The sequence below is a fragment of the Spermophilus citellus genome (genome assembly GCF_964194105.1).
Source record: "Spermophilus citellus genome assembly, chromosome: 5".
In the NCBI taxonomy this organism is placed as follows: Eukaryota; Metazoa; Chordata; class Mammalia; order Rodentia; family Sciuridae; genus Spermophilus; species Spermophilus citellus.
Genome location: NC_138186.1, coordinates 165,648,130 through 165,670,279, shown reverse-complemented (window position 1 = coordinate 165,670,279; position 22,150 = coordinate 165,648,130). Strand labels below are relative to the sequence as shown.

At 49.0% G+C, this 22,150-nt stretch overlaps 1 protein-coding gene across 1 annotated transcript in view; it reads left to right on the top strand.

Moving 5' to 3' along the window:
* EZR (ezrin) overlaps window positions 1–22,150 on the top strand; it is a 46,986-nt gene that overhangs the window by 11,479 nt on the left and 13,357 nt on the right. Inside the window, exons 3-7 of the mRNA XM_081294548.1 lie at window positions 12,638–12,721; window positions 16,936–17,031; window positions 17,826–18,100; window positions 18,595–18,678; window positions 19,669–19,815. Of these exons, the coding sequence (XP_081150674.1) occupies window positions 12,638–12,721; window positions 16,936–17,031; window positions 17,826–18,100; window positions 18,595–18,678; window positions 19,669–19,815 (686 nt within the window). The remainder of the gene's footprint in view (window positions 1–12,637; window positions 12,722–16,935; window positions 17,032–17,825; window positions 18,101–18,594; window positions 18,679–19,668; window positions 19,816–22,150) is intronic.

Genomic DNA, 22,150 nt, shown 5'->3' with positions numbered 1-22,150 from the left:
TCCTGGCATTCCTCGTCCTTTTTGTCCTTTATGGAATCCTGTAATTTACTAGACGTTTCAGGGAACTAAATCAGTGCTGAAGTACGGGACACACCTAGAAAACCAGAATCACATGTTATGGACCTACAACTTCACAGGTTTGATAGATAAAGCGAAAGTGACCTTGAAAGAGACGTTAGTTTGCCTTCCTTGGGGTGGGGAGAGAAGGATGTAGACTATTTGTATTTCTTTAAAGAATCATTTCTTTTGCAGAAGGTAGCCTCCTTGGATGCTTCCTTTCCCCTCTAAGAATTTTAGTTCAGTTCCCCTATTAAATGTGCACATCCAACCCGTGTCATTCCCAGTATGGACGGAGTTGGTTGGTCCCTGCTTACAGAGAGGTACAGAAAAGGGATCTTGGAAGTTAACAGAAACGAACCTTGAAACTTAACAGGTCGTGGGTTCAGGAGCGGTATTTTCACACACCATAAGCAGGTCCCCAATGCCCACCTGGGTTGCCGTGCTGCACCGGGAAGCAGCTGCCATCTGCCCTCCCGCAGCAGTGCTTAGCCTGCTAACAGCCGGCAGGGCCTGGCAGGTTTTGAAGTAGAGGAACTGGCCCCTTTTTAATGTGAGTGCTCTGAAAGCTCCTTCTGGTTCTAAGGTCGTGATTTTCTCTAATCATCATGAGTACAAACAGGACTGGTTTGTCTGCTTTGTGTGTTTGTTAAGCAGCCCCAGCCTGTCAGGAAGTGGGTCTAGGGACAGGAAGTGGCTCACTTTCAGAAGCAAAAAGGAGCTATTCAGAAGGATGTGAGAATACATATTCTTGAAGTTATGGGATACATATTAATCTGCACACTTCATTTTCATATTCATAGAATTTCAAAATTTTTTCAGCCCAAGAACTTAGAAATAGAAACTTTTTGTCTTAAAAGCTTGACTTAGAGATACACAACCTTGGGACTAACAAAGGAGCTACACAGATGTAAATGTTTTCAGTGAGCAAGAGTTAAGGAAGTTGCTTAAACGTTTTTTTGGCCCCACTTTCTTTCCTCTGTCACTAAGAAGAAGTCAGCAGGCCAGCTGCATGCAGGTGCCTGCCTGTAATGCCAACTACTCTGGAGGCTGAGGCAGGAGGATTGCAAGTTTGAGGCCAACCTGGGCAACTTGGGAGACCCTGTCTCCAAAGAGAAAAAGGGAAAAAAAAAAAGTCATCAGACTAGGACAACCTTACACCAAGCAGTGCCCATTCAGAGTCTCCCTACAAAGCAGTTAGTTATACCTCGTCACTGTTTTACTTGTTCCACTTAAAACATACAATTATTCACAAAAACATAACAAAGTAGATACCAGCAGCATAGAAGAAGTCATTGGGAAATTCTAAGACCCAGCTTCTGTGTTAGTACTCTGCACTGTTGGAGTCTGTCCCGTGGTAAGAGTTTGACATCCACGTTAAGTTCAGCCTCACAGTAGACTGGTAGACTCGGGGAAGGGTGAGAGGAGTTTGACAGAGGAAATGAGGGGGGTGGCGTGTTAATTTTCATAATTAAGGTACCTGAAAAGTTCCTTAAAGTGCCTCTGGCCTTTCCATAAGATGAAGTGGGTGCCTGCCCCGAGTCAGGAGGACCACGGAGCAGGAGAGCATTCCAGACCTGCCCAGGCTCTGTTGCCCCTTGTCAGGGGTGGATGATGTATGAGGGTTTGTGCTTGAAAGAAACAAAAGACAGACTTGTCATGCTGCAGTACAGAAGTGTACAAGTCTTCCAAAATGAAGTTGTGAGGCATTCATAAGTAATTAGCTGGTAGGACAAGCAGAAATGCACCAGTAAAAATCTTTCATTGACACACAGAGATGGGGGGGGGGGGTTGCTTGGTAACCGTCCTTTTTGCCAGACCTGCTGGCGGTTAAAATTTGAACCAGTGGCTCTTCAAAGTCTCTTTTATACAAGTTAAGATTGACTCACACTTCCTGAAACTGAGTCAGGACTGTGCTTAAATAGAGCACAGAGCTCTGGTGGCACCTTCGGAGCTTTTCATGGTTAAGTTGGTGCCTTTGACTTTGACCTGTGTGGTTCCACTTGGTTTTCATTAGTGATTAGCACCTGGGCAGAGCTGACTAGAGTGCTTACACCTCCCTGGAGGGTGCGGGGGAGGCCAGGGTGGTTTGAAGGCCCTGCCTTGCCCTGGGTCAGTTCCTGATGGACACTGCCCACAGGGAATGCAGTCATCCCAGCACCTACCCATGTGCAGAGGAACCCGAATTCTCTTGGGTTAACTTTCTGAGGCAGTGACCACTGTCACAGGGATGGCTTCTGCAGTGGAGGTCTACAGCTTCGTCATAGATGCCGGGAGTTCTGAGAGCCGCTGGAACTGGCCTGTGCTCAGCACTCTGCCACAGGACCATTTCTCAGGGACTTCGTGTTCCTGGGAACAGCGCAACTGTCTTCTGGTGGTTCCTAGGAAAGTTGAAGGGTTAACAGGACTGTGCACCAGCACTCTGACCTTGGTGGGGGTGCTGTCTAGTAGTTGTCAAAGGCGTGACAAGTGGACTCTTGTCTGCTCTGGCATTTGATGGTTTATTATTCTTATTACTCAGGCAACAAAAGACTAGTGTATGTGCTGCTATTGTATAGTTACAGGGGATTTCCTACCAGAACATGAGAACATACCCTCTGTCCTACCCATGTGTCTTTGTTGGTTTGTTTGTGCTACAGACAAAACTGTGCACAGAAATCGTTCTGAATTGCTTGACGGTTTTTGTCATGTGCGGTTAATTTGCGGCTGGCCTTTGTTAATGTTCCTAAGCCCATAGATGAAGCAGCTTTCTGCATGCTGGTGGTGTTTAACCTCGAAGGAGGCAGTATGAGATGATGATTGGGGATGACTTGGAGATGGAGGGCTTGCTAGAAAGGATTAGCAGTGTGATCATCTTCATCCATGGGGCTGCAGATTGCCTTAGGATTATTTCATTAGTACAGCATATTTATCCTGATAGCCCCCACCTTTTCTGCCTGCCAGCAGGAGTGTTTACAAAGTCTGGTGATAGAGCCAGAGCTTCAATATGTGCTCCTGGAAGTTTTCTGGCCCAGCCTGCCTTTGGGTGCTTGGTGACAGATGGCTCTTGCCATGGGTGAGGATTAGGGAGGAGCCACTGTTGCCCACTCTTGATTGACAGGTGGTGTGGTGCCTTCGTCAAGCACAGTGTCAGGTTACTGCTGTAACTGATCTGGATGTGCGCCTCACTCCATTTAATGAGAAAATGTTTCAAGGGCCACATTTCTGTATTATGCATCTTTCCTCTTGGCAGCGGTGTTTGAGAATGTTAACATGGAGATTCTTGTTTGTGTCTGCTCAGTCCTTAAAGAATGATGTCTCTTCACAACAGGGAGGTTTGGGGACTGCCCTTATGGGGTAACAATTGGACACTTCTGACCCTGCTTATTAGAAACTGTAACAGTGTAAACATGGCCATTGGAGTTTCAGTTGCCACTGTTTTATATAATTTAGTTTTTTCTATAAACAGTTGTATGGCAAGCAGCATTACATGTAAGAAAGACGCATTCGTTTTGTGTAATAAATGGAAACAAGGTTATCTTGTAGGAATTAACTGTTACTGTGACACCCTACCAATGCTGGTGACGTGGATGGAGGGAAAGCAGTAAATAAACCCGCACCCCACAAACATTCCACCTGTCCCTAGGGCCTTCTGCCTTGCCTGCCGGCTGAATTTGAGGAGCTGCATTTCTACCCTAGGCCAGTTAAGGTTTGCTGAGTTAGTGCTCGTGTTTTCTAGAGGTTGGTCACATGACAAGTGCTGTGACAGCTGACATTATATGGGGTGTTTTCTCTTTCCTAAAGATGAGGGGATCAGGATTCAGAGGTGTTACAGGATGGGCTCCTCTGTTGCGGGTTCCTAAAGCACACATGTCCTGTGTGCCAGCGTGCCCAGGAGATAGATCCGGGGCAGACATGTCACATGGTCACTAGCACAGCGAGTGCATTGGCAGAGGAGTCGGGCCTTCTGAACTTCCACTGCAGCCCAGGGCTTATCAGGGTCATCACTCCTGGGCATGTGGGGTGAATTCACAGTCCTGCCCCAACAGCTGCCCTTACCTGGGCCCAGGAAGCAGTGGGCTGCTTAGTAATAAGTGCTGCAGGTGGTTCTTTTGACAGTTCCAGTGGGAGCCACACTAAGGGCCAGCAAAGGGGCATGGCTTGGGCCACCTCACTCCAGTTTCAGATAACAAGTCTGGTGATGCGTAGCAAAAGTCGGGGAGGGGTATTAATCCAAGAAGGTCTCCAGGGTACAGGAGGTGTTCACTTAGAATCTGTTTTGTTGGGCTGCGGATATAGCTCGGTGGTAGAGTGTTTGCCTAGTATGCACAAGGCCCTGGGTTTTAATCCCCAGTACCACATTTAAAAAAAAAAATCTGCCCTTGGGGTGGACTCAGAACACATTGAAGGCGATAAATAAAGAAAAAATTCTTTAAAAAAATTTTTAAAAATCGGGCTGGGGATGTGGCTCAAGCAGTAGCACGCTCGCCTGGCATGTGCGGGGTGCTGGGTTCGATCCTCAGCACCGCATACCAACAAAGATGTTGTGTCCGCCGAAAACTAAAAAATAAATATTTAAAAAAATTCTCTCTCTCCAAAAAAAAAAAAAAAAAAAAAAAACTCTTTGTCGTCTTTGAGTGCTGACTGTGGCGTGCTCACACCAGCACCCAAGTGCCCGCTTGGACCTAGGGAGGAGCAGGTCTGTGAGGGAGGGTCCTGGGGAGAGGCTGGTTTTCACTCTTGCCCTGGTGTGTACTGGGGGCAGCTCAGCAGTGAAGGAGAAGGGGCTTAGAGTCACGAGGCCACATTGACTGCTGGCTTCCAGAGACCCAGCGTGGTACAGAGTCCCCAGTGTTTCAGTCCTGTGTTCGAGTCGGTGTGGCTGCTGGCACTGTCTTCCCCAGAACATAGAGTGCTTTCCTTCAGAGCTTAAACAAAATCAGCAAGCTAAATTAAAAATGTGGTTTTAAAAACTGATCTTATATTCCTATCACTCTTAAGACTGTTCGCTCTAATTAAACTGACAATGCATAGTCCCGTTTGAACGTTCTGGTTTCCAGCTGCTGCTTCTTTGGAGCGAGTTTGTAAGTGGAGTGCTGAACCCGGCGCCACCAGCAGGGGAGCGGCCAGGCAGGGATGGTGTCACAGTGGAATATTATTGGGCAGTAAAGCGAGAATGTTATTGGGGGTTAAGCAAGTCAGTGAGACCTTTCTCTAAATAAAATATAAAATAGAGCTGGGGATGTGGCTCAGTGGTCAAGTATCCCTGAGTTCAGTCCCCGGTACCCGCTCCCCCTCAAAACATAATAATGGGAAAAGACTGTTCAGGGGTATGGGATGGGGTTCCTTTTTTTTCTAAAACCAGATAGCATTGGTTGCATAATTCTGTGAATGTACTAAATAGTACTGAATTGTACATTTCAAATGTGTGAATTTTATGATATGTAAAAAAGCTGTTTTAAGAGCTGGTTTGTAGCTCAGTGTAGAGCCTCGCCTCCGTGTGTGAGGCCCTGGGTTTGATCCTCAACACCACATAATAATAAATAAAATAAAGGTGTTGCATCCACCTGCAACTGAAATTATACACACACACACACACACACACACGTGTGAAGCTGTTATTTGAAGGTACTAGTGACAGCATGAAAATCAAAGTTCAGTTATTTTCTCCATAATTTATTCAATGAAGTGAACCAAACAGCATCTGAAGAAGCTGCTGTAGTTCATCTGTCGTGGGGACCGGTCGCTCCCGCCTTGTTCCCCTTTGTGGGAGAACCTTACTGTATCTACTTCTGGCAGAGCATTTCCAAGCCTGCAGAAGGTCTTATCCAAATATTTGAAAACTGTTAGAAGTTGCTGAAGCGGCACCTTCGGCAGGGGGCTGAACTGCTGGACAACAGCACTGACATTTTCATGATGCGGAAGGTCAGGCTCTCGTGGACTGGCTGATTGGACAGTTCCACTCAGGCTGATCTCGAGTGACTGCAGGTGTGCGAATAGTGACTGCAGGTGTGCGAATGCAGAGATCAATGTCATCCCCGAGTTCACTTCCTGAAATTCAGACGTTTAAATGCCACCGTTCGAATTCCCCTTCTGTGTTAAGTGGTCTTACTGACTCTGGAAGATGTGAGGAACGTCGCCGCGCTTGTCTCTCCCTGCAGTGCGCTGGCTCCTCTGAGTCTCTGTCCCTTGCCCAAAAGTTGTAGAGGGATTGGTCCTGGACCTGTCCCTCCTGTCTGAGCTCTTTGTACAGACAGTATTCCTTCTATAAAAAAGGAGAATAGAGGTAACCTTAAATTTTTAAATATTTTCTCCTGAAGGAAATGACACTTCCCAAAGGAAAGCTTGCATAGCTAGATGTATACCAAAATGAGGGAAAGAACTGGGAAACAATTTGATGGGAGCCAGAAATTGAGCAGTTACTCACTGGTTAGAAGTAAAACACCATATTTCATTATCAACTCGGTGCCCCCCCCCCCATTTCTCAGACTCTTAGAAGGTGTTTTAGAAACCATTTGAACAGTTAAGCTGGAAAGACTCGGAAATCGTGTATTCCAAAGTGTGTTCTGAAGAACCTCGGCTCTTTGACATGCCCTTGGGAAGTCCTACTTGGGCAGAGCCACCTGGGAAGCCCAGACTGGGCCCTCCTGAGATTTGCTGTTTGCATGAGTGTAGCAGAGGCATTCAGAAGCCTTTTGGCTAAAGCAAAAAGAAACTTAACCACTCAAACCATGGCCCCCGCCACCGTACATCCCGCTTCCCTTTAAAAGTCAAAGAATTTTCCAGAGAACTACACGGTCTCTGACTTGGTGGTGTCCAGGGCCATGCAAGCAGTTTGCAAAAGCTGCAGATGAGAGCTGGGAGGTCCCTCCCTCCCTGGCCAGGGTTTCCAGCTACTTCATTCTGCAGGCGGGAGGGGAGGAGCTGGAGAAGCAGGGACCAGCCTGCTATCCCGAGCTGTCCAGCCCTGAGAGTGGAGCAGAGGGTGGCTGGGTTTATTGTGCTTTAGCAGAGTGAACTCTTGGTGAGTTTGTTAAAAACAAAACAGGTTGGGGTTTAAGGCCTTCAGTGTTGGTGCGGCATTGGCCGACTCGCAGTGCTGTCTCATTTCTGCCTGAGAGCTGTCTCCCTCTGGAAACTCCAGACGAGGTGTGAGCACTTCTGGGTCCGCACAAACAACCTGGCCAGCTTCTGCTAGCATTCTAGTGTTATTTTCCTCCCTGTGGGCATCCTCCTGCCCCAGCCCCAGCCACCTGAGAGGGCTCTGACAGTGCTCTGACGTCACATCCTCCTCTGGGCTTGCCACCCACCACCTCAGACCCAGCAGTGTCCAGACCCTCTGCAAATCAAGTGGCCCGGGGGTGGGGTCATCTACTTGGGTCCTCAGTAGAAAACATACAAGCTCTGATCCTTACGTTCCAGTGACACCCTCCCCAAATTTGTCCAGATTTGCTCAGAAGCACTTGGGTGACTTTAAGAAATAGATCCACAGAGCAGCGTGGCACACGCCTGTAGTCCCAGTGGCTCGGGAGGCTGAGGTAGGAGAATTGTGAGTTCATAGCCAGCCTCAACAATGGTGAGGAGCTGGCAACTCAGACCCTGTCTCTAAAATAAAAATAAAAATAGGGCTGGGGATGTGACTCAGTGGCTGAGTGCCTCTGAGTTAAATCCCCAGTACCACCACCACCCCCCCCCCCAAAAAAAAAAAGAAATACGGATCCCTGGATTGTATCCCAGAAACTAGGGTGTTTGAAAGGCAGCTCTGGGGTCTGATTTGGGAACCACTGTAGTATATGGTACCACCGAGGCCTCTCCCTTCTGGTTCATTGGTAAGATGTTCCTGGGCAGGGCAGCAGTGCCCACAGAGGCCTGCACACTCCTGCTGTTTAGTTGGTGTTGTAGACTGACAAGCCCAGGGCGTGGGAGGTGCCCTTGTGCAAGTGTCAAGCCTAGGGGACATTGGAGCAAAGCTGTTAGTCATCAGCTGGTAGTCTGAGCTGAGCTAGCCTAGAGTTAGAACAACAGGCAGTGTTTTAAAAAGAAGACGACTAAACAAAAGGTTGGGAGAGTCAGGAGTAATTAGGTTTTCATTAACTTCATTAACTAAGACAAACAGGTTTTCGTGTTCGGCATCTTCACACATGAATGTGTTATGCACTGTACAGTTCAGTGGCTTGGCCAAAATATGTGTGAAACTATGGCCATTTTTCATTTCAAGAAATGTGTTTTTAAAAAGCTTTACTGGGTAATTTTGTTTTGTTTTGTTTTCCCAGAAACAAAGTTCATTCCTATTTTTGTTTTTAGACATTTCTCTTTAAAACACGGATATTCTGGCAATAGATGAGAAACTGAAATAAAAACCAACTTCACTTACTATGTTAGGCAGCTATGGGAAGGGAGATTTTGCTGGTTTTTTTTTTTCTTTTTCTAAATGTGATTATTGTGAAAAGCGTACACATATTCACTAGAACCTCACTTCCTTTGAGGGGTTCGGGCCTCTGCAGTACCAAGCTTTCCAGGTTTGTGTTCAAGGTAAGTCATCCTATTCTGAAATTCATTCTAAAATTCTGAAAGTACAGAGCTACTTTTTTTAAAAAAAATATTTTTAATCATTAGATTACTACTTCTCTGAATTTATTTATAAATTTCCATTATAAACATTTGAATGTGAGTATGTCTAGTTCCCTGCGTGTTTTAACATTTCAGACCTCTGGATGTGACTTTGTGTCTTAGCTTCAAGTGGCACAGCACATGGCAGGAAGATGTGAATTATTGTCATCTGCACCATCACCCACCGGCTGTGCGGGCATGGAGGGGGCACATGAGTAAAATTAAACTTTAATCACCTCTACCCCCTACGACAAAAAAATATGGGTTTTAGTTTTTTGGCAAGCCTGAGGTGGATGAATAGCACACTTTTGGGGGTTAGATTTTAAATGCCTAATTGCATACTGTGCATGTGATTGTGTTGCCTTCAGTATGGCTTTTGACAAAAGTGAATGATTAGTGGGAATTACCCAGACAATAAAAATTGCAGACAGACACTCTTTTCCCTGGTCTTTGCCCAGATTAGATTTTTGTGGTGGCCTCTTCAGGCCTGTGGACTTGTCGGGCCGTCCTCACATGCATCAGAACCACGCAGTCCCCCTTGATTTCCTTGGCACTGTTGAAAAGCACCAGCCTGCCTCCCCGCACACTGCGCCCGCTCAGAACAGTAGCTCACTGTGGAAACCTAACACACGCTGAGAAAAAAGAGTTGGGAGTTAGATGTTTCCCTAATTGCTAAAGCCTGGTTTCTTTGAAGCCTCAAAATATGTATGGAAATGGTCTTCTTACCCTAGTAAAGGTCTCGTTTCATGCTTTGGTGAAAATATGTATGGAAATGGTCTTCTTACCCTAGTAAATGTCTCATTTCAAGCTTTAGTGAAAGTTTATGCCACGTTGCAGCACATTATTGAAGGTCTGTAAAACTGAAAATAATCTTCATGGTCTCTCTAACACAGAACTGTACAGCATGCTGTAGATTGTTTGAGCAGAGACTGAGTTGAGCCCCTACCTGCCTGCACCAAGCTTTTGGAATGGGGGGGCCAGGGCGGCCGGAGTGGGCTGCTTTTTGGTGTTTCTGGGGTCACTTGTCCTTAGTAATGGGCTCAGGGACACAGAGCATTTTGCAGTGCCTGGGGTGGTCCTGCAGGATGATCCCTTGTGCTGTCCAGAACCCAGGAACACCCTCTGCAGGAAACACAGGTGGGGTCACAACCAATAAGCAACACACACCCCCATTAATTTAAGCAGCTTGGTCATTGACCATTAGCACAGAGCTGGTCACCTATCACTTAGATTTCATTAGCACTCCTATCTCAACCTTGATGTAAAGATTGTAGAGTTGGGCTGTTTATGAATCTGTACAAATATCAAAATCAATTTGGTAATTTTTTTCTCACGTTTGTAAAGTGAGAAAAAAAATCCTGGTGTATGCCCACATAAGACCTGGGGTCTTTTTTTTTTTTTTTTTTTTTTTTGGTTGTAGATGGACACTATGCCTTTATTTTATTTATTTATTTTTATGTGGTGCTGAGGATCAAATCCATGTAAGCAAGCCCTCTACCACTGAGCTACAACCCCAGCTCCTAGGGTCATCTTTTGTTGAGGCCAGAATTGAGCAGGAGAGGGAAATCCTGTTTGCTTCTTGTGCTGGTCCCACTGTGTGTGTGTGTGTGTGTGTGTGTGTGTGTGTGTGTGTTTTGCTGGGGATTCAACCCAGAACCTTCACCTGATAGGCAGGTGGGCCTCTGAGCCCCGGCCCAGCCTCTCCTCCCCCCTCTGTGTGTACTGCAGTGCCATAAAGCCTCCAGTTGCTCCTCAGCCTTGCCACCTGTGTTGGGGGTTCGGTACCAGATGGCACGGTTTCCCGTGGATGTTGGAACATAGGTAAAGGATTTGTGGAACAACTTGTCCAACTGAAACTTGGCAGAATGGCCCGAGCTGCTGCTGCTGCTGCTGCTGCTGCTTCTGTTTGGGTGAAGTCGCTTGGTGAAGGTGCGGATGTGTGCACTTACACGGACCCACTGGGCTTCATTTCTGAGTTCACCTTGGACATTGCTGGGTCATCACAGCTACCCTCAGTATAAAAGTATTCCTTATTCTACTTGCCTTTTCAAAGGGTTGTGTGGACTTTTATCAAATATGAACCTGATTCAGAACATTTAAATAGTACATTTTAAGTTCCCATTCATTCCTGTTAATATGCTTTATTTATTTGCAAAATAGTCTATCACTTTTTTATGGTGATTATTTGCTTTGCTTTGAGATGACACTCTCAGGGTCCTTGGTCTTAGGAGTGATCAGGACTTGGTCTGGACTCTCCTTTGCCTCAAATCTGCCCTTTCCTTTTTGCCTTGACCAGGTAGGGGCTGTAGTCTGCTGAGCTGGGGTTCCACTTCTGAATGGTTAGGGAAGGCGTAGCTGGGCGTTGGACGCGTGGCATCTGGTCACATTGGACGTGACCGGGAGTTGTGTTTGTTGGAGTATTTAACTTTGCCGCTGGTTTGCGCCTCTCACATGTGTCCTGAGAACCATGATTGAGAGAGATGCTTGCTGATTTTATGCTTCATAACAGCCTTTTTAAAAAAATAAATTATTGTCAGCAAGAAATTAAAGAAACTTAGGGTTTTTATACTTTAATATGATTAAAGACTTTCAAATACCTTTCATCTTGCCTTTCTGTAAACTTTAGTTCTTTTAATTTGTGGACTTGGGAAATCATCCTTTTATAAAACCTGGCAAGTTGCACCTCCCTCTGTCCCTGTCGGCGAGCTTCCGTGGGGTACTGCGTGTGTGTCGGTGTCTCCGCCATCGGAGTCTGGAATGTTCAGGGGTGGGGGGGAATGGTTTTTATGAGGACTGAGTGTCCCTGAAGTAGGAGCAGTGTTTGGCGACCGCTGAATGCATGTGACACCACGCGTGGACCTCTGTGAGCTGCCTCTGACCTTCTGCAGTTCCCCATGTTGGGAAGGGGCCAGGTGGGGTGCCTCCCAGCTCTGCGCTTCACCCAGTGTCTCTCGGATGGGTGAGAAGCAAATATCGTAACTTGAGGCGTTTCCGTTGCTGTGCGGCTCTGAAGTTTTCCTGTGGGTAGTGCTGTAAAGTAGCCAGATTTGGTGTTTTCCACAAGTTTAGTAAATCTGGGTGAGGAATGTTTTAACTGCCTTGAGATCCATTTCGGCAACCTCCCGTCCCCTGGACCACCTCCTACCGTCTTACCCTCTCCTCCGCCTTACCGCCCTCTTCTGTGCAGGTGGACTTCACATCTGCATTGACAGCATATGCACCGTTTTGCTTGCCACCGTTTAAATTTTAGACACAACTTTCTCTGATTGTCCTATCTTCATATTTGCCATTTTAAAAATCTACCATGTTTGATGTGTCTCAGTCATTTTTTTCTTTTTCTTTTTTTGCTACTGAAGATTTGAACCCAGGGGCACTTAAGCACTGAGTAGCATCCCCACCCTTTTATTTTGTATTTTGAGACAAGATCTCACCAAGTTGCTTAGGGCCTTGCTCAGTTGCTGAGGCTGGCTTTGAACCTACGATCCTCCTGCCTCAGCCTCCTGAGCTGCTGTGATTACAGGCATGCACCCCTGTGCCTGGCTCACCATTTCCTTCTTCAGTGTGTAGGTGGTTTCTAACGTGGCCCAGACCTCTGGCTTTACTCTGCCTCTGCTCTCTGTGCTGCTGTGGTGTGAACCTCGCCCCTGAGCCCTGGTGCCTCAGGAGCGCTGTCTGCCTCCCTTGGCATATGCAAGGGTCGTGAGGATGCGTGGAAAAATACTCTGCTGTTAGTTGGTTTTGTAGAAGAGCTGCTCAGACCTACATGCAGATGTGCTTTATGGGAGCAGAGACACCTTGCCCTTGAACCCAGACTCTGCACTCTGGCTGACACTGGGATCACAGCCAGGGTCTGTGTTCTGTGACCAGCGTGAGAATGGATGTGGAAGAGGGACGTGAGGCTGCCGCCCTGCCAAGTGGCTCTGCACCTGCCGGAGCCTCGGCAGTCATCAGAAGAGTGCAGTCGGTTCACTGTTTCCATCTTGCTTTCCAGATCAATGTGCGGGTCACCACCATGGACGCCGAGCTGGAGTTCGCCATCCAGCCGAACACCACCGGGAAGCAGCTCTTCGATCAGGTCGGTCTCTGCTCTTGAGAGAGTCACTGTTTGAGGGCGGGAGTGGGGGACAGGGACTTTTTGCAGCATCCAAATCTCTTTGCTGAGTGAATTGCCTCGGTTGGCTCACTTGAAGTAATAGGTTAGAAAGGTCTTCGGGAAGGTAAAAGTGCCACACCAGCCTTCAGTAGCATTACAAAACGCCTTTAAAGTTGGGAGATTTCTGTTAAATATTTATTAGTGATGTTAATTTCTATGACATTTAGTTTTTCCTGGTAGTAGCTGCTTCAGATAAAATCTCATCTTAATAGCTTAAGTCTTTCCCCCGTCAGGGTGAGACAGAAAATCATTATCTGGCATTGTTTTCATAGCTTTATATCTCAGGCCAGTACACTTTCCCTGCAGAAGGCGGGTAGGCCTGCCGGTCACAGTTCACCCTTGCCCTTGTAGTATTGAAAGCAGCCATGAACTTGGGAATGAATGAGTGCGGTGTATTCCAATAAAGCTATATAGGCACCCTGGATTTTCACGTGAGCCTCTCCACCCCCAACCATTTAAAAAATGGAAACCCATTCTTGACCCGAGGAAGCTCACGGGTCAGCTGAACAAGTAGCAGACCACAGGCCGCAGCCCGCTGTCCGTGATTTCTTTAGAAACCCCCTTTTGCAGGTGTGAACACTGTGGCCTAGCGGATACCTTAGGCTGGTTCCAGACGCACTGGCCCTGGCCCCTTGTTCGTTCTTCCTATTCTGTAGTGTGTCGTGATGTCTCATAACAAGGCACTCTGAACAGCAGATCTCCACCTGTATGCAGATCACACTGCAGGATGCTCAGATGGAAGTGGTGTGGTCCCGTAGCTCTCACCTCGCGGGTGGTCTTGGAAAACCCAGTCCTCCCTCCCTACCTTCCTTTGGCTCCTCTGCCTGATTTCACAGGGCAATTGGCCCTGGGCGGTGGTGAGGGAAGTGCCTGAGGTGCCCTTGTGCCAGCCAGAGCTTGGGTCACTGGCAGGCCTGGCTACTCCTCAGCACCCGTGAGCTTCCTCGGGTCACAGAGGCTCTTTCTTGAGGGGACAGCACAGGTGCCTCCTGTTCCTGCACCTGCGGGGAACCTGAGGGGAATGGCAGAGTTTGACTAGGAATGGTGAGCTCCCCAGAGGCTGTGGTGCTTCTCTGTGGAAGGGTCCAGGCTCTGGGAGCAGGATCAGCTCTTCTGGGCTGAGTCGACTCTGCTCAGGAGCCAGGATCCGGGGGGCCCAGGGCAGAAGTGAGTCATGAGGCTTGCTTTCCTGAGGGCCCACAGTGGTGTTCTACACTCAACCACCAGATTCAGAAATGGGAGGGACTGGTGACGGGGAAACCTGGGAGGAAGAAGTGGGTGCATTTAGAGATTCCAGGTGGCTCCCAATGCTTGATCAGATCTCCAGTAAGCGAGTGCCAGGTAGTGTTGGTGGCCCTGCAATAAAGCCACTAGTGCCAGGGCATGCCCAGGCTGGCTGTGTAAGGGTGGTGACAGCCAGTCGCCATGATTATTGTCATGTGTTTTGAGATTCTACCTGGGTCTGCTTCACCCAAAAAGGATAAAGATAATTTACTGTTCTGGGTGAGGCTCGATTTAGGGCAAAAATCTGAAGGCTTCTCCTGGAAGATAATCCCAGAGTAAGCCAAGTGGAGCCAGCTGCACCCTGTGTGACTCGGTGCCTAGGACCTGACCCTAGGCAGTGCCCTGACTTCCAGTGGTGGCTCTGCCTGCAGCCAGCATGTCCTTGGTCACCTTCTGGGCACCAGTCCTCACCTCTGAGTAGTGGGGTTTCCAGCATAAGTTTTTTTTTTTTTTTTAAGCAGAGAATACACTAGAATAACTGGCAAGACAAGACCTGGTTACAGGGAAGGGTCTGATGGGAAGCTGGTTCATGGGCCAGACTGGTCAGTGAAAGCTGGCCTTGATGGCCAGGTGAGGGAGACTGGGAGGGAGTTGGTCTCCGTCCTCTCCGTCCACCTGTCCTCACGTCTCCTGCAGCAGCCTGTCCCACTCAGCCGAGGCCCTACAGTGAGTGGCGGTCAGTGGCTGGACTCCAGTCCAAAGCTCCGGTTTGCTGGCCAGCGACTAGACAGACTGGGACTGGACGGCTGCTGCTGCACCTGCTGGAGGCCGGGGAGTGGCCCAGCTGTTGCTCAGAGTCTGTGAAGCAGACACATCCCTGCCTTTGCCTTCCCAAACCTGCCACTCTAACCCTCTGAGGTGGGGGTGAGGGCTCGAACCCGTGGTTGACATGTCTTTTTATCATGAGGCAAAGCGGAGGACCTGGAAGGCAGTTGTGAGGTTGGGAGGCGAGTGAGGAGGACCCATGGGATGGCTTTTAAAAAGCAATGAATAAAGTAAGGTTGGTTAATTCTAACCGTGGGGGTAGGGTAGGACTTTGAAACAAAGACACCGAAGACCATTAAGCTGAAAAGAGAAGATTCCTCCAATAAAGAAGTGCAATAGTACTCAGCCATAAAGAAGGGTGAAAATGGCATTTGCCGATAAACAGATAGAGTGGAGAATATCATGCTACGTGATATAAGCCAGTCCCCAAAACCAAAGCCCGAATGTCCTCAGACATGCAGGTGCTAACATACAATAAGGGATGAGGGTGGAGCGTAGGGAAGGAAGTACTGTGGATTTAGACAAGGGGAATGAAGGGACGGGAGGAGGATGGGAACAGGAAAGAGCGTAGAATGAATAGGAAATAAATTTCCTGGGTTCCTATATGAATTCACAACCAGGGTAACGCCTCGTCATATACAACCTCAGGAATGGGAAGTTATACTCCATGCATGTATAATATGTCAGGATACACTCTACTGTCACGCATATCTAAAAAGAACACATTATAAAAAAGAATTTTAAAAAGTGCAGGTCGGGGCAGCTAGGGGCTGGTTTCAGCCGAGAGAGTGGGGGTCTTGACATGGCTGCACAGGACGGCCTCAGATGCAGGAGGCACTCTGAGCTGTGGCCCTGAAAGTCCATGGCAAGCCTGATACAGGACAGGAGAGGATGGTCAGGAGATTCTCTTCAGCTGCTTTGGTCCACGCTGGGAGGATGAAATGGAAAAGCTGGGCGGGAGCAGGCACCTGCCGAGTCTGCAGGGCTTCCTTGTGCGACTTGGAGCCAGCCTCAGCCAATAAGGTGCTGGTCTGTGGGGAACAAGAAGTTAGCAGGACAGGATGGAGACCTGGTCTCTGCTCTCTGCGCTCATCTGCCATAACACAGGAGACACGGGGCTGCAGATACCTGTCGGGGAGCACTGTGGAAAAGTGTGTCTCCTTCGCTTTGTTCCACAGTGAAGAATTTTGAGTATAGTCCATCTGCCCTGTTTTGGGGGCAAGGGAGAGGATGAAGAGGTCAGCCCTTGTTAGCATTGAATGAACAGCATCTGGCCCCCTGCAGGTGAGGAAACAGAGCTGGCTTTTATGTGAAATCTCAGGTTTTACTTTAAGCAAGGGCCCATGCATGGTTTTGAGGGTGTTCCCTCCTCTTTCTCTTTAAACATGATAGAAGCCATGTGTCTGAAGAATGGTAACATTTTCCCTAAAGGTGTAGCACCATGTCAAGGGATTTAATTATATGCCAGAGCCACAGGACTCCTTTGATGGTGGTCAACACACCCGACTACCTCTGCTTTTGTTTCCAAGACACCTGTGAGAATCACCAGTCTGGGGCTCTCCCTGTACACACCTCAGGAGGCTTCTTTTCCTCGTGTTGTAGGGAATTTTTAAATATGAAGTCTTTGTGACCTAGGGTCGGGGTCCTAACTCAGCTGTATCAGAATTTCACATTTCTGGAGTCCTCAAGAATGCTAGTCACCCCCCCCCCAACCTCTGTGGTGACAGCACACCTGGACACACCTGTCTCTGGTAGGCCGTGGGTCCCATGGTGCATGTGCTCGCCACAGCCCAGCCTGGTGATGTTCACTCAGGAAGCTCTGTGCAGAGCAAAAGGGCAGAGTGTGCACTTAAAAAATTTAAAGATAACTCCTAATCGGGTCAGATTTATGTTAAAAATACATCATTCGTGGCTTTGGCATAATGACTCTGTGGGCAACCGGTCACTTGAGAAAGTACTGCCAGTGGATTTGACCAAGCAGGCACCTTGGTTTCTTGGGGACCACTGGACACGTGGACGACTGCTGGTCACTGTGGCCTGTTTAGGGGAGTTTCTCACGACCAGGCCTCTTGCTTGCTGTCTCGCAGGTGGTTAAGACCATCGGCCTCCGGGAAGTGTGGTACTTTGGCCTCCAGTATGTGGACAATAAAGGATTTCCTACCTGGTTGAAACTTGATAAAAAGGTAAGTCGGGGTTAACTATTTACAGGCTAGTTGGTCTGCTTTGTTGACAATAAAGCTGGAGCACTTGAAGTCTTTTGTTTTTGGGTTCCTTTCTATTTGTGTAAAAGTTTTTACAGACAAAAAGGCTGCAGCCTTCCAGTAAAAGGGATGTGGATCGGAAATTAGACCCGTGTTCCTCCTCAGTGCCCCTTATTGGAGCAAGAGGAACGGTTCATTGCCTAGCTTTTAGTTGACCTCAGTTTTGTTTTTTTCCCCCCAGTGAGATTGTTAATCTTAAAAACCATGAATCACCCACTATGTTGTAAGAAGCTGCTATTGCTTTGTTTGAACCTGTGAGAGATTATCTGCCAACTCCAAGGATGGGATAATTCCACTAACAATTTTAAAGAGAAACAATCGGCTAAATGTATTTTCTTCAGATTCTTTGAAAACTCTGCTTTCTCCCAGCGTCCCTCCTCCCGTGTCACTATAACAAGTCCAGGGTGGAGGTGTGTGCCATGGTCCCAGGCCAGATTGGCACCTGGGCACATTTCAAGATTGCAGGTCTACGTCCTTGGAATTGATAGCATCATCCCTAGGAATGAGGGTTTTGGGGAGCAGTGTGGCAGCTCAGTGGGTTTCCAGTGGCGTGTGAGTGTGCGCTGGTGCTCTTGACTGGACTTTTTTTGTTTCTCATACTAAAGTTGACTTTGAGAACAGATACTGTCGCTGGCCAGAAGCCCCCTTTTGAGTCCTTCCTTGTTCATCAGACAATGTTTGAAAAAGATGTTGGAAAGTGGCTTCTGTCCCTCCAGGTGTCTGCCCAGGAGGTCAGGAAGGAGAACCCCCTCCAGTTCAAGTTCCGGGCCAAGTTCTACCCTGAGGACGTGTCTGAGGAGCTCATCCAGGACATCACGCAGAAGCTGTTCTTCCTCCAGGTGAAGGAGGGGATTCTCAGTGACGAGATCTACTGTCCTCCTGAGACAGCGGTGCTCCTGGGGTCCTACGCTGTGCAGGCCAAGTTCGGAGACTATAACAAAGAGATGCACAAGTCCGGGTACCTCAGCTCTGAGAGGCTGATCCCTCAAAGGTGAGCAGAGGGTGGCCTGGCCTGCTTGAGCGCAGCCACCTGTCCTTCGGAGGTGGAAGTAGTGGTGTGAGAGGAAGCAGGGGACTCTGTCAAGGTGAAGGCCCTGATGATACCTGGAACACAGTGGGGAAGGCAAGCCCCCTCCCTCCTGGAATCTGACAGGTGACTCTTTTCCTGAGGGTCCTCCTTGCAGTCAGGCACCTCATAACCAGCCTGCTTAGCTGTTCCTGGTATGTAATAATCTGGGCTCTGCTAAGCCTGTCTTTAGTCACCATTGGTCATAAAAATTACCCCTTTGGGAAGAAAAGGTCATTTGAAATAAAATACCTTTTTTAAAAATTTTCCACCAGGACTGAGCTTGTCTCATTCAAAATGCTCAGGTTAATCCTCAAAGATAAAAATAACATGCATCAGAAAGCAGAAACAAATTGATTGTTTCGTTTGAAAGGACCGTCAGGGTTTGACTGTATGTATGTCCTCCTCCTGCAACCCAGAGTCATGGACCAGCACAAACTCACCAGGGACCAGTGGGAGGACCGGATCCAGGTGTGGCACGCAGAACACCGTGGGATGCTCAAGTGAGTGCCAGCCTGGCGGCTCAACTCTGGGTCGCCTGGGCCTTCCTAGCTTGTCTTAGGGACTCCAGCCAGCTCTCTCAAGGAGGTCAGCCTCACCAAGCCCCAGCCCAGGTGCTAGTGAAGTACTCCAGCTGGGGGAAGAGGGAGATTTGTTTTGTTTTTAAATCAAGATCATATGTTCTTGCCGGGGAGTGCAGTTTGATAAGGCTTCAGGTCCTAGAAGCTCTCCCTTTCTTTGTTGTAGAGAAAATCTTGTCAAAACTTCATCTTAGTCACGGGGAGCATTGCTCACCCAATGCTCACCCGTAACCAGAGAGAGCATGGTGCTTCATCTCTCTGCTGAAGAGGTGCTGTTTACTCTGTTGATAAGGTCTTTGTCCTCAGAAGTATGCATAAACAAGAACTCCAGATCCCAGGTAGAAATGCAGCTGTCAGAGAAGTGTGGGTGAAGCGTGAGGAGGGGCAGGGGTGTGTGGCTTTAAGGCAGTTCAGTGTAAGAAATGGCCAGATTCCCCGCCCTGGCCCTGCTGTCCGAGCCCTGCACTCAGGTCCGACAGCAGTTCTGTCATTGTCCCAGCCTCACAGGTGTTGTGTTCCAAGGTTTCTGTCTGGCCCAAGAGTCTTTTGTTGGGGAAATCGACTCAAAGCCTGCAGCAGTGGCTGCTAGGAGGGCAGGGGCCCCCCAGAGCTCTGTGTGCACCCAGAAAAGGGTAAGGATTTTGTCTAGCAGTAGAATCGAGAAGAAAAATCCCTCTTCCCTGGAAGCAAGCAAGAGTCAGTTTTTCCAGTGTGGAGTGTGTTGTGGTCAGCGTCCAGGACAGCAGGGACCCTGTCAGGCGCTTCTTCCAAGCTGCCCGGGCCTTGCCAGCCTGTGCTCTGCCCACAGTTGTCAGCCCATCCTGCCTGACAGGCCTCAGTTCTGAAAGATTGGTGGGGGTTTAACTGGGATGTGGAGAGCGCCATCAACGGTGTCTGTTTGCCTTCCATTAGGGACAGTGCCATGCTGGAGTACCTGAAGATCGCACAGGACCTGGAAATGTACGGAATCAACTACTTTGAGATCAAAAACAAGAAAGGAACAGACCTCTGGCTTGGAGTCGATGCCCTTGGACTAAATATTTATGAGAAAGATGATAAGTGAGTTGAAGTTTGTAAAGCCTTTAGCTGGCAGGGGTGGGGGGCCTGGAAGCAGGCGGAAAATGGCGGTTCTGTGGGGGTTAATTGTGAAGTAGTCGTTCAGCACTTGCCCTGGAGTGTGAAGCTTTAAAGCCTTTTGGACAGCGCTTGGCCTTCTAAGGTCAGCCCCGAGGTACATGTCCACCACTCTCCTGTGTGGTGTGCCAGCAGCACAGGTGTCAGGGAGGCTGGGGGCCTGTCTCTTCCTGGTGCAAGACAGTGGCAGCTGCAGGAAGACTCGCCCCTCCAGCTCCTTGCAAGGTCCCGGCACACCCCAGGCTTCTCCCCCTGCTCCCTGGCCTGGGTGGACCCTGGCTTAAGATGTGAGCTGATCTAAACAGAAATACTTCATACTGTCATCAGACTTTGGAGAATTCTGTCAGCAACAGCCTGTGTGTGTGCAGACGTGAGCTGGATCCTCTCCGCCTGCAGAAGGAGTCTGATTGTTTCACAGGACTTTCATTGTCTATCGAGCAGAGTCCCAAAGTCTGCGAGTGCAGAGCAGCGTAAGGAGAGCTGCCCGGCGCAGGGAGAAGGCCTCCTGTTGCTGCGGGTGCTCCTGGTCCCTGCCTTGGCACATGCGGGAAAGCATCAGACTTCAGTGGGGCGAGTGGTTCCCTGAGCTCAGAGAACAAGCCGAGGTTCTAGGTGCTCCTGTCCAGAAGCTTCCTGGATTTAAGGAATGGAAGGAAATCCCTTGGGAGACCAGAGAGGGGCTCCTGGTCCCTGCTCTGAGTGTCCCCGGAGCCTCCTTCCTCTGAACGGCTCTTTAGCAGACCCTGTGGTGGCACCAGGCTCAGGGACTGGAAGGCAGCTGCAGCTCTGGCTGAGGAGGGGCCGGAGGCGGTGCTCCAGGGTCTCCATGCCCATGGCCTGTGTGGGGAGCAGAATGGCCCACAGAGCCAGGGTGTGCTGGGGTCTTGCGACACACGTCCCGGTTCCCACCCAGGCGCAGGCTGTCTCTGTAGGTGACGCTGTCCTCGCCGCTCACTGTGGCTCACCCCGTCCTGTTCTCAGACCTCACATCCCCCAGAACCTTCTCTGTGGAGTTGCTGAGGGAGGGCAGGGGCACTGCCTCGGACAGATGACACGCACGTGGTCGGTCGCTGGTCGAGCCCTGGGTATTCCTGCCACAGCCAGAGCACAGGTGTATGTCACTAGCAGGGCCTGCGCCCGGGTGCCAGAGTGTGGCCTGCGCACGGGTGAAGGCAGCCTCTGTCCCCTGGGAGGACTGGCACCCACAGAGATGGACGGCATTCATCAAACCCAGGAACCCAGAGGAGAGCTACTGAGGCTGGTGGCTGGCTCCCGGGAGTGCGGGCTACAGTGTGGTTAGACAAACAAGGACAGAGGAGTAAAGGAATCTGGGAGCCAGGCCGCGGTCCTTCCTGAGCTGAGGCCAGGCTCAGTTAGCACAGCTGCAACCAGCCGTGCACAGAGCCAGAGAGAACCTCGAGTCCTCGTGGGAAACTGCCTCTGCCTTTGAACTTGTTCCTTGAATGGCTAGATTTTGTAACAGAGCCATGGCCAGGGCTGTCCAGACAGGTTTTTCAAGCTGCAAGAGATAGACATAGGCAGGGACTTGCTGATGTCCGCTTGTGACCGGCCCAACCCGTGGAAATGCTCATTTCTCCCAGGTAGAGTCGGAGCTTTGTGCCGCCTCAGTCCTGCTCTTGCCCCCCACCCAGCTCAGCAGCACAGTGGCAGCTCTCAAGTGGGCCTCTTTCCCCAAAGTCGGGGCCGGATGTTGGACACCTTCGTCCCCTACCTTCTCCTCCTGACCTGGTGCTGACCGGGATCATGGCACGGAGGTGTCCCCTAGGTCTCTCCACTGTGGATTCTGTCCTGGTCTTTGTAACTGACAAGTGTGTTACAGGAAGATACTGTGAAACTACGTAAATAGTTGTCTATTTCTTTTTCAAAGAAAATCACTTAATAGGTATTTAGCCAATTAATCAGCCCCAGCTCTCTTCATTCTAACAGATGTCCACAGTGTGGTTAGTGGCAGGAGCGGGCTGTGGCTACCCAAGTTTGAGGACCACTGAGTGCTCTGGCTGCTGGGTTTGAGCTGCCCTCTTTATCACTAGGACTCACAGTGAGATTAGATATTTTTGATACATTGTTTAGGGAGAAATCTGATAGATTGAGTGTGTAAATGGAGCTGTAAAAGATTTAGTGCATTCTGCAAATGAACAAATACATCTTTATTTTATCCTTTTTGGTGTTAAATTGGCTTAGATGGGGAAGTGTCTCCTGGGGTCCCTTTTTTGTGGTATAGGTAGCCATTGATTTGGAA